The sequence below is a fragment of the Cinclus cinclus genome, chromosome 6 (genome assembly GCF_963662255.1).
Source record: "Cinclus cinclus chromosome 6, bCinCin1.1, whole genome shotgun sequence".
NCBI lineage: Eukaryota > Metazoa > Chordata > Aves > Passeriformes > Cinclidae > Cinclus > Cinclus cinclus.
This window is the reverse complement of record NC_085051.1, coordinates 46,384,969-46,397,807: the sequence shown is the minus strand read 5'-3', so window position 1 is coordinate 46,397,807 and position 12,839 is coordinate 46,384,969. Positions and strand designations below refer to the sequence as shown.

Genomic DNA, 12,839 nt, shown 5'->3' with positions numbered 1-12,839 from the left:
CATCAGGACACTGTATACTTGTCCTGCGTGTTTTCAGGTTTGAACTATTTGAGCATTCTCTTTGAGAAAGTCGTGTGAAGGTAATTACAAGGGTTGGACAAAACAATGAGCTGGTTAGTTTTTCTGTCTCATGATGGCTTAAGGAGACACTTACAATGACGATTTCCTTAGTGAGCTTGTAGCAGCCTGCAGTTTGAGGTCTGCCTGAGCCAGAGATTCTCTTCAGAGTTTGGCAACACTTGCTGTGCTTTCCTCTCCCTCAGGGATTTATGTAATCTTTTTGAAATTCATCTTCATTTTTGACAGCTGCAGTATCATGGAACAGTAGTTCCACAGTTTAACTGTGTATTTGTTTGTGTGCTTTACATAGATTTTAATGTTGATACCTAATGATTTTATTTGTTGCTTTAGTTATTTTGTTTTTAAAAATCATGAAAATTTGTTCTTTACCAGCCTTCTTATATTTTTTTCTTTTTGAACTCTCTATAATCTTCTTAAGTACTTTACTTAAAGGAGCGTGGCCCCATTCTCTTGAGACCTGTCCATAAGATATATGTACACATTGCTGAGCTCCCATCTCAGTCTTCTCCAGGCCAAATAGGAGAAATAGGCTGCTTCTTATTTCACATAAGAAATGCTCCAGTTCTCTAATCATCTTTGTATCCCTTTCTTTGTAGAAGGATGCCAGATTGTTCAGGCATGATTTCCCCTTGGTGAGTCTGCTATTTATGTCACCCCAGAACACCTTTTCCTCCACATGCATATATACGATATCCAGGATGAGTTGTTCCATCACCTTTCCAGGGAAGGTGAGGTTACTTGGCCTATGGTTTCCTGGCTCTTCTGTCTCGTCCTTTTTAAGACTGGCATGGTATCAGCTTTTCTTCAGTCCTCAGGAACCTTTCCTGTTCTCCATGACCTTCAAGGACGATGGAGACTGGTCTAGCAGTAGCATCTGCTAAATCCTTCAGCACTCATGGGTGAATCCCTCCGGGGCTCGTGAATCTGTGGGTGTCAGGTTTGCCTAACCCTATCTTCAACCAGGGGAAAGCCTCCAGGGCCCCAAAGAATTCCTGAAGGCTAGCCTTCGCAGTGAGTAAGAAAGGTGTTCAGTGACTCTGGTTTCTCTGGTTACCTTTTGTCACCAAGGCACCTACTTCATTGGGCCCACATTTTCCAAAGTCTTACTTTTGCCACTGATATCCTTGAAGAAGCCCTTGATATCCCTTGCCAGATTTTTTTCCAACTGGACCTTTGCTTTCTTGACACATACCCGCCATACTCTGACAGTACTTCTATATTCTTCCCTGGTGGTCTGACCCTTTTTCTACATTCTGTGAACTTCCTTATTCTGTCTGAGTTTTGCCAGAAGTGCCTGGCCCACCCATTCAAGTCTCCAGCCCCCTTTGCTTAATGTCTTATTCACAGGGATGTTGTCATCTTAAGCATAGAGGACGTGCTACTTGAATATTAACCATCTCTTTTGGACGTACCCTGCCTTCTAGAGACCTAACCTATGACATTCCTCCAGGTAGGCCCTTGAAGATGCCAGAGTTATTTTTTGTGAAGTCCAAGGGCTATAATCCTACTTACTTCCATGCTTCTTCCATGCAGAGTCCTGAACTCCACCATCTCATGGACACTGCAGTCAAGGCTGCCTTTAGCCATTGCTTCCCCAGCCAGTCCTCTTTTGTTTCTTAATACAAGGTCCAGCAACACATCTCTTCTTGTGGGCTTTCCCACCACCTGTGTCAAAATTCAGTGCTCTTCAGGAACCTCCTGGACTCCTGTGTACCCAGCTGTGATGTCTTTCCAGCAGCTGTTGGGGTGGTTATGAGGACTGTGGGCCTGTTATGGTGACAGCTACTTCCTGCTGTCTGTTGAAGGCCTCCTCAAATTCCTCATACTAATCGGGTGGCCTATAATAAACACCCATAACACTAACACCTATTTTAGCTTATCCCCTAATTCTTGCCCATAAGCTCTTGGCTCCTTCTTTAGCCACCCCTAGGCAAAGCTTGATACATTTTGGTTGCTGTCTTACATAGGGACCTCCACCACCTTGCCTTTCTGGCCCCTTTCCTAAAAAGTACGTAGCCATCCATGACAGTATTCCAGTTATGCAAGCTATTCCACTGTATCTCTGTAATTGCAGTGAGGTCATGGCCCAGCAACTGCACACTAATTCTGGCCTTTATTGTTTCGACAGGTTTGCCTGGTAAAGATACCAAATTTAATTATGTAGAATTCCCAGGAGTCCTTTTAAGTCCAGTATGAGAGCCTCAGAAAGTTCCTGTGTATGAAATACTGATGGGAAGAATTCATTGGCTTTTCTACAGGTTTTTGTAACTTCAGTGCTATAAAACCAGTAATGAAAGTATATGAGTTGTGCAAATATGAGCAGACTATTTTAAGAACAAAAAATAGAATCTCTTATGCGGAACTCTTGCTTAATTCTAAGTGTGGATGTTTTAGGTTATTACAGAGGACAAAATCATCAGCTTTTAAAATTGTTTTTAAATACTGAAGTGGTTCAGTTGCTTTTCCCACTCTTGCAGTTTTCAGTTGCAAAGCTCATTTGTTTGAAATTTTGCTCAGAAAAGGTCAGTCTGAAAGTGTTTTAGTAGATTTTTAGCCTGAGTGATTAGTGTCTGCCATTACAGTAAGTTATTGAAAGTAATAATGGCATCAGCCAGATCTGTAGTACAAATAGGTAACCTGTGGGTTTTATCTCTCTTTCTTTCTTTTCTTTGTTTTTTTTTTGTTTTTTTTTTTTTTTAAATCCCAATTTTTTAAGCCTATGGAAAAGTATTCCTAGTGAGGAAAGTAAGTGGCCATGATGCTGGAAAACTGTATGCCATGAAAGTACTGAAGAAAGCAACAATAGTTCAAAAAGCCAAAACAACTGAGCACACAAGGACAGAACGACAGGTCTTGGAGCACATTAGGCAATCGCCATTTTTGGTCACGTTACATTATGCCTTCCAGACAGATACAAAGCTTCATCTCATTTTAGGTGAGTACTCTTTGGGATTCAAGTTCTTATTAAAAAAAAAAAAAGCCCTTTTATCTCTATGTTCTTTAAGAGTTTTTTTTATGTGGTTTAAAGTACAGTATATTTGGAGATTGCATGAGAAAGCATAGGAAATAAAATGCTGTTCATCTTCAACAGTGCCTGTGTTTGTGGTTTTCCTGTTTGAGCCTCAGTGTACTACTCTGACTTGGAGGGGGTAGTGGTTATCTGTGACTTACATGCAGCAGAAAATGTATATGAATATTCATCAGTGACCTGGAAGCAGTTGCTTTGTTAAGTGTATTGTTATGAGATAATTTGATCTTTTTTGAGTGTTGCAATACCTGCATGTTTCAATTTTTGGGTGTTAAGAGATAATCAAAATCACACATTTCTGTGCTGAAAGTAGAGCTTGTTCAGAAGGTTTGGTATTTGGTACTACTCTAATTTTAGAAATGTTTCTACCTTTCAGATTAGCAGCAAATTTAGTGTTTGGTGTATGAGGTGTATTTGTAAGAAAATTGCAAGCAATTTTTAAAATTTTTGTACTTGGAGTATTTTAAAATAATTGTAAAATGATTGATTAATTTAAGGCTTGGTTTCATAATATGCTTCTGTAATGAAATGTTTCAGGAGGTAAATTGTCCTTTAATTGAAGTACAGGTTTTGCATTCCTTTACCCATAACTTCAAGTTTTTAACCTTTATTAACAGTCTGATTTACATCAAATTAGCAAAATTTTATTAATGTTAAGTGAATCTACACTTCTAGCTGTCAAATCTTAGAAAGGTGCTCTATGTACATATCTTAGTTTCATATACTACAGTGAAATAATAAATATGTAGACCTGAAATGGAGTATTCACTAGACTCCTTTTGAAAATGAGAGTTGAAAATGGTTAACATGGTTTCTTGCAAATTCCTCTGGCTAGGACATTAAAGAAAGAAATATATAAAAGTTTGTCACAAATAAATAGTTAGAAATATATTGATAACTTTGTGATTCTTTGAATAGTACCTGTTAATAATTAAGGTTTTGAAATTTATATTGGGTTTAAAGTTATTGACTAATAATTTAGAAAAAATTGGAATATTAAATGAGGTAAAATGTGAACATTTATTATAAATATTATATAACTATTCCTTAAGTCCAGGTTTTTTACCCTAAATGCACCTTAGATTCCATTAGAAATACTAAAAAAAAAAACAAAAAAGAGGGGAAATCAAAACAAAAAACCCCCTCAAACCCTGAGATAGATCTATCTTTTGCTTAAGAATAAATATATAGTAGGGGGGAAATTTAGGTGATAAGCATAATTAGAAGGCCATAAAAGCCTATTGGAAGAAAATTAAAAGGTTATATTATATTCTCATAAGAGTCAAAAAGGAGCAAGCCCAATAGTTCTGAAGAATGCTGTGTAGAAGATAAAGCAGAAGGGACACGTGTCCACCATAATGCTAAGTTGAGATGATGTTTGAAGCAAGGAATTAATAACTAAGATACAATTACAACCTTTTGTTTTGGTTTTTTTTTCTTTTTCATGAGTTCTTCATCCAGAAAGGTTCATTTTCAGTAGAAAATGGGAATAATTAGTTTAAAAATTTCTTTTAATGACTTTCTTTAGCAGTTAATTTTTTGTCTCCTTAACATGATGTAAAGATGCTTTATAAATCAACTTGGCTTCATACCCTCTTTGAGGGGAAATAACCCAAAGTGTTACAAGTTTTTCATGTCTTATTATGTAAGTCTGTGTAAATCACTTTAATTTAGCTTTGGAATTTAAGTGTTTCAGAGGCTTCTGGATTTTGGGGGAAACCAGCATTTGTCTTGTACTTAGCTGAATTTGGTGTGTGAGCTACCTGCCATTTTAGCTTTTAGAGGTTATAGAACTGTAGCTTCAGTGCAAAAGTAGAGTTCTTCATGCTATCAGATTACATAGCTATGTGAATTTAGACTGAATCAAGTAAAGACATGCAGCTGCATTTCTGCCAGATTTCCAGAAAACAGTTGGGACCTGTTTCCAGTTTTTATGTTGGCTTTAAACTGTATGGAATGAACAAAGTGCTGTATCCATGTAAGCACTGTCAGTTGTATACAGAGCTTGTCACACAAGGTTAACCATCTAATACTTTAAAAATAGCTAAATAACCTGAACTATCAGGTGGAGTTTATACTGAAATAACCAGGATTTTTTTTTTCCATTGTGTCAGCGATGCTTTTGATCTGGCACCAAGAATTTAAAGGCTGTTTGTTTCATTGGGCTGTGGTTAGTGTTACAACCTGGATAGAATTAAGTTTGTTGTGCTGCTCCTGTAGCAGCTTTGGTTTGCGTCTGTCACAGTCCTTAGAACAATTCAATGGCAATTCAATGCTTACCTTGTACTAAGTTAGCAGTTGTAGCTAGAAATATTTTAAGAATTTTTCTGTTATCTTTTTCTATGTGGTGGAGTTTTTTTAGAAGAAGGAAGCAACTGTAAAATGTAGGTTAATTATACTTCATTAAATCTTTTTAATTTGCTTACTGGTCTAGTTAAATAATCCTTCTCATGTTGTTTGATTCCACTAATATTCCTTTTCAAAGAGAGAACTGGAGAACTGAAAAGTGGAGAGAGAATATGTGTAGTTTTTTATCTATGCTTTCTCCTTCAAACTACTAAGTTAAAATAGGATCAGACCTCATTTATGGATTTGTGCTTTATACCAACAAATCTATAGAAACAATATTTGAGAAAATACTGAGTAAGATTTTGTGGGTCATGTTCCCTGCTCTGTGTATGTAGACCTCAAATATAATAATGGGGGCTGTGAGGTTGCAAATAAATGCCTGTAATGTGCACTGCTATCATAAACACCTCTACAGCTAAAATATGTTTGTGTTACCGTGGAGCTCTGCTGTAATAATTTTTTCCCCTCTGCTTTGCTGTGAGAAAATCCTTGTGTCATAGCCTGCAAAGAATGAAAGTGTGGTTTCCATGAGGGAGTGTATGTGGAAATAATCTACAGTAAATTTTGCCTTCAAGGTTTCCCTTGTGAAGGGAAAATTTTGTACTTGTCCGCAGTTGGTGATTTCCCCTAATACCTGTTAATACCTGTTTTCTGAACTGCTTTTCTTTGTGTTAGTCTGCCATTTTGCTCATTAGAGTATTTCATAAGAGTCTACAAGGGTTCTGTTTGTAAATATCATTTGTACCTTCTTTCTTTTCATATTCCTAAATAACTAATAAAAGACTGATTTTTGTGAAAAAACCCATCTTTATAATTTAGGAATAGTTGAGGCTTATTCTGTGGTTTTGCTGCTTATTCAAAAGTGGGTCTTATTCTTCCTTCAGTCCTCTAAGAAAGGAATTGATTATTGCATGATGAAATACTAGTGAATTGCAGTTAAGGAAAAGCATAGAATAGAATGCGTTAATAAATAGCTTACAAAGTACCTAATAATATTTCATTAAGAAAATAAAATTGTCAGAAAGTGAAATGATAAGGTTCTGTGTTCTGTTTTTTAGACTATATAAATGGAGGAGAATTGTTTACTCATCTTTCACACAGAGAGAGGTTCTCAGAAAATGAGGTGCAGATTTACATCGGAGAAATCGTTTTGGCCCTTGAACATCTCCACAAGGTAAAATAACTATTCTGGTGCTGATTTTGAGAACATACAGCTGTATTCTTTTTGTATCATACAGCGTTAGTAAGGAGAGCTATTGTTTTAGATGGTTTTGAATTGAAAGTAACTTTATCTAACAATGGGACATTAGTTGTACAGTAAGAAAAAATCCTCAGTGAAGTGAAGTGACCCTCCTTGTGCACCAGATAAGGGCCACAAATTTTTGTCTGCAGGCTGAAGTGTTATTGACAAATTATTTGTTCATTTTTAGTAATCCTTGTGAAATGGTGTATGACACTAAAACTAACATAGTGAACAAGTTTTGGGTTGTATTGTTCAGTTATCCCTGTTTCTACACAACTGAGTAGTAAAGTTCTAGCACAACTATAGACATGAAAAGTGTTACAGTTCTCAGAAGTAATAAGTAGATTTGTAGGCTGTTACAAAGCATGCATGTATGTATGGTTTGTGTCTAGGCTGTATAACAGAAGCATCCATTTTCATTCTTAATGAATGCAGAACTGAGTTCTGCACTCAGTGGCAAGTATTTGGTCACTTTTAAATTCAAGGGATGTACAGTATGTCCTTTAAATTTTAAGACATTAATGCACAGTGTAAATTCGAAGATTTTTAATGTCATTTTAAAGTTACTTTTTAAAAGCCTTTGAAGAAGTATCTTTTTTGAGGTGCAACTTCTGTGTGTCAGATTGCCTTAATAATGTGAATTTTGGTGGCTTAATATTTAATAGCATTCAGCAACATCATCTTGATGTGGTAGCACTATTTGGAAATACTTTTTCTTATATTCTGTTTGCAGTTGGGGATTATATATCGGGATATAAAACTTGAGAATATTCTCCTCGATTCTGATGGCCATGTGGTGCTGACAGACTTCGGTCTAAGTAAGGAGTTTCTTACTGATGAGGTGAGTATTTGGCTCTCCAGTAAGTGTGGACAGAATTGAGTAAGATGACAAAGTCTCATTGAAATCCTAAACGCATTTGAGAAGGGTGGAAAACCTGCATTCCAGATTCTTATATCATAGAACAAAATCTAGTTGTCTGTGTTACTAGGTTTTGAGCTCTCAGTTTGTTGGTTTTAGGCCTGCCAGTGTTGTCATACATCTTTGTTCTAGTTTTCCCTGAAAAGCTTTCATACTTTCTTCTGCTGCCCTTGACATGAAAAGGGAAAGACCTGCGTAAGTCTGAAAAGTCACTTATGTTTTCATTTCCAGATGCTTTTTTGAAAAAAAGCTTGACTGTGCTAATTCTTTGCAATGACTAGGCAACTGGTATGCTATGACTCTTCTTTATGCTAATAATAATTAATGTATTATTATATTGTCTTTTTCTCATGTCTTTGTCACTTTTAATAATCTTAATTGCAAGCTTTTAGGATAAAAGCTTATCTCTTACTAAGTACATAGTATCTAACACAGTGATGTCTGACTGTTGATGTTAGCTGTTAGTTATTTGTGAGGTACAGTTCTAATTCCAAATAGGCTTTTTAGATTTCAGAGAGTCAAAACTGTGCAGAATTTTACTTCTGAGAAAATTTTAAAATGGATGGGTTTTGGCTTTCAGATTAGCTATCACAGGTATTGAAATCAGGGACTGCAGATCTAAAAGTCTTTGTTAGAAGCAGCAGAAGGATTTTCTAAAAATAGATAGCTGGTAGTTTCCTCTAGAATATTTGCATTTCAAATCGAATCTGGTAGGATTTAGGAGGGACCATTTTCAAATATGTTAAATTGTACTTTCTGAAGCAGGGAAGTTTTAGAGATAATGTCAGTATATTCCCTCTACCTTACATCACGAAACCAAGAGGAGGCTCAACTGGTATGAGAAGGGATTAACAACAGATTGCCACACCAGTGCCAGAGACTAAGTACAGAGGGATGCATTTTTCATCAGGAAAGAATGATAGTAAAAGGTGTGGCTAGGGAGAATGGGACTGTTAGAGCTGTGAGAAGAACTGTGCTAGGCACAAGAGACAAAGTCAAGTACTGGTATTACTGCACTGAGGGGTGAGAAAAGGAGCAGCACCCCAGCCTCTGAGCCAAAGTTGAATGAAGCCTAAATCTTTACTGTATTCAGAATGATGTTATAATGAATCAGAACCTTAAAGTCTCAAACCATTTTTTTAGAAAAAGTACATCTCATCTCTGCTTATCTTTGGCACATAATTTACAAGTAGTACAAGGAAAGAGGAGGATTTGGATTGGTATCAGAGATCTGTTTGCTTTATCTGCACTCTGAATTGGATTCCTTTTTCTCAAGTCATTAAATAAAGCCATCTTGCTCCTTGGTCTTTTAATGTTGGTTCTTCTGACTCTTATCCATTCTGTTTTCAGTATATACCTTAGAAATGTGTTCATTTAACTATATTTTTTCTTTTATTCTCTTTCATATTTTATATTTGTCTTCCCTGCAAAAATCTCAACAGTTCTTATGTTTCTTTCAACAAAAAAAAGTAATTGCAATTGTGTTGTTTGCTTTCAAAATCTAAGAAATTGTCTGCATTTGACTAAATTTTTTGTGTGCTATTGTAATTTAGCTACTGAACTTAAACATGATTAAAATTACCCATTTACACAGAAATTGACATTTCATATTGTATTTTTACATACTGTATTTTTTGTAGATAACTGGACTACTACTAGAGCACTTAAAATTCATTGCAATAGATACTTACACTTCTGAACCAATGTACTTTACAACAGGTTGAATTTGCCTGTATAGCTGTTTTCATGCTCACTAGGGTAGCACTTTTAGATAAAATCACCCAATTGTCTAAGTCAGGTAAAGGTGTAGCATTTGCAATTTAATTCAATCTCTCCTTTTCTTCACATGTCTTTCCTGGTCCACCTGCTTCTTGCAAGAATTTTGTCATTAGAAATGCATACTTAAGCAAGTGGAATTTATTCTAGTAACCTTCTCTTTGGACTGTTTGTCTGAGACAAGTTATATTAAAATTTTTAAAAACATGTAAAAATCATAGAGATATGTACTACATTTAGACATCTTACTAGAGAGAAATACTTCACCATGTATTTATGAATTTTGGATAGGTCTTTTTTGCTAGAAAACATAATGACTCAATGTTTTCATTATCTCTGCTATAATCTGACAACTGTTAGATTTCAGTGTACCTGGGCACCTAATTAATCCAACAGGACTACTGTAATTGCAGCAGATTATTCTACAGTTGCAGAGGTTGGAAGCTATTTTTCCTTAAGCTTTTTTTGAGTAAAAGGAAGCAAATGCCTGTTACTTGTAGGAAAGCAGAAACCTACTGATTCCTGCCATGCAGCTGCTGAAGCATGTGTTAAGAGTGCATTGTCAAATACTCTGTTTTACATTTATTATGTGAAAACAGCATGCAAGAATTAAACATCCAAGTTAAAGCAGAGCAGCTTTAAGGGTTTTAAAGTATTTTATGATACTGCTTTGCTAAAATCTGAAATTTGTCTTTTACAACTGAATCAACAGGGATGTTGCATTTTATTTTCTTTAAAATGAAGCAATATGCTTTTATTTACATGTAAAAAGAAGAAACAACCTGACTAGAATAAAGTACTTTAATAAAAAGGAATTTTCACGTAGGGTAGTTCAGTATCACAAGGTATTTAAGTATGAAATTACCTTTGATGCAAACTTTTAAATAAAGTTCGTGAAGACCTACTGTTTTACTAGCCTAACCATAGACTGGGATTAGGTAAGAGATTGAGACTGAAAGACATTTAGTATTGCTTTTTATGGCATTTGTTTTCTTAACCCCGTGATGAATTTAAGGGTAGTATTTCTGATTTTTAAACTGAATTGTAAACAAAATTGGGGTAAAAAAGACAATTTTATCCTTATGTTTTTGTGCATCTTAGTCTAGTATTTGTCTGACTGGGTTTCAAAGTACATTTGCATGTGACATTAATATAAGTTATTATTGGGGATGTGAAGAGTTGGTACAACTTGAAACTCCTACAGCACTGGTTTTTTTTTTTTTCACAAGTGAAATCACTTCAGTGGTTTTTTTTCTTGATTTGTTTTCAACTCTTGTAATACATTTATCTTTTGAAACCCTAGAACTCCTAATTTGTTTTGGGAGTTTGTCCATCATATTTTTTGTGTGTTACCTTTACCTTGTGGACTTGTATCTTAGACATTTTTTTGTCTTTTTATCTCATTAATAGCTCCACTTCTCTGCTGAAATTGTTTTGATTTGGTTAATGACAGTTTAACCGAGTCATCAGATCTGGTCTTAATTTTGATTTGTATTGCTAAAGTGCTGTTTAATTTTTAAAAATCTGTCTTTCCCCTCACATTGCCCTTAGTTCTGTAACTACACTAAATATCTTATTTTAGTATACATGGAGATCTTGTATGTCTTAAGCAAAATAATATGAACACATGCATTGAATTACTGTAAAAGTGATGCATTTGACCATGCTTAATAATTATTTGTCTTCTTAATTAAATCCTGTAAACTACACTTTCTTCCACAGTGTAGTGAAGTGCTCCCATTCTTCTGCATTTGTACATGTCTTCTGCATTAGCTTAAGTTTTTTTCTGAAGCTTTTGTGTTTGCTTAATGAAGTTTAAAAAAAATAGGTAGCAAATACTGAGTGATGTCAGTCTTCAAACAGTGTGTCTATGAGCATATAAGTACCTTAGTAATAAATAATATAAAAATGGATATTCAGTATGAGAGGTGATTGAATTGAAACCTAAGACAGTTGGGTGGATGTCTGTGTACTTCTATCTGATGTGTAGAATGAATAGTTCATATACACTCTTGTTTCTTCATTTGAAAATCTCTTGATGAGAGTTGCAAATTTACTTGAAATTCAAATGCTTTTCACTGTTGAATTGTTTGTTTTCATTTATTTGATGATAGAGTGAACATTCTGTTCTGGAAAGAAAAGTGGTGTGTATTTTTTAAAATATTTTAAAGGGCATTTCATTGGAGGAAAAGTGATTAAATGAAGGCTAGTCCACTATGGGTTTTGGTAGATGAACTAGGAAGAGATTTGTACGCATTTAGTGCAGTTTAAAGGTAGTCCAGAACAGAGAGAAGTGATTACAACTTGACTCATTTAGTGCTTTAGGAATTGTCATGTCATGTGAGTGACCTAGTACTTAGCTATGCATTTAACTTGAAAAAACTCTTCATAATTGTCCAGTTAAAGTGATAATGTCTTATCATTGCAATTAGACAGTGCATTCTCAAACATTGAGCATTCTCTTGCAAAAATGAGTAGAATTATCCATACTTCAGATAACTTGCTACATACACTTATGTTTTAGCTAAAGGTTTGCTCAGTGATGTAGACAGAAGAAGCACAGTTGCAAGAAGTAGATTTACGTTTCTTCAAAGAGAAAAATGTAAGAGCAAACTGAACAGTGAAGTTAGTCCACAGAAGTTAACGTTGGTTATAGATCTGTCTGGATAATTAGTTTTGGAAAAAGAAATGAAACAACGGCAAAAACCTTTGGCTTTGTTTAGTGTACTGAGCTTTGTTGGCTCAGTTTTAACTGTCCCCAAAATTGAATATTAAGAACATACCAAACACTCTAAAGGCACATTACTGGACTAATTTAATTGCAAAACCAGGTCATCAGTGATCAGTTGACTGAGTCTTTGCCCAAGAGATTTCCCTTTTTAGTGCTTATCACAAAGAAGGTTGTGCTTTTCCAGCATGCACCATTAATGCGGAAGACCAGAGCATAACACAGTTTCTCTCCAGATTCTGATGCCAAAATATGAAAGTACTGTTAAGAATTTTTGCAAGACAGGTCATGATTTCTTGCAATGACTGCTTTACGGATACTGATTTCCTATAGTAATATAACATTTAAAAACAATCCTGTTTTGAGGAGAAACACCAATCTCTGTGTTAAGTCTTCTTTTATCCAGTCTTCTATTGGTTATTAGGTTGCTTGTCAACTGGGGAAAACAAGTAACTTTCTGAGGGCAAATGCTCCCATTCTCATTAATCCATTTTTCTCTTAGATTTTTTTTTATTCTTTCGAGTAATTGTGAGTACCTTACTTCCATAAAACGTGGGCAGCCAGGTGAAAAACTGTGTAAAACTTAAGTGACCAGAGACTCAGAGACAAATGTAAATTAGTTTAGAACTAGATGGATTGCATTTGAACAAAATTGTCCACTCCTACTCCTTTACCTTTTACATCTGGATCTCTCTGAAACTATCAATATTTAATT

At 35.2% G+C, this 12,839-nt stretch overlaps 1 protein-coding gene across 1 annotated transcript in view; it reads left to right on the top strand.

The window, feature by feature from the left end:
* The window catches only part of RPS6KA5 (ribosomal protein S6 kinase A5), a 69,741-nt gene that overhangs the window by 18,045 nt on the left and 38,857 nt on the right, over positions 1-12,839 (top strand). Inside the window, exons 3-5 of the mRNA XM_062495466.1 lie at positions 2,798-3,016; positions 6,517-6,632; positions 7,435-7,542. Of these exons, the coding sequence (XP_062351450.1) occupies positions 2,798-3,016; positions 6,517-6,632; positions 7,435-7,542 (443 nt within the window). The remainder of the gene's footprint in view (positions 1-2,797; positions 3,017-6,516; positions 6,633-7,434; positions 7,543-12,839) is intronic.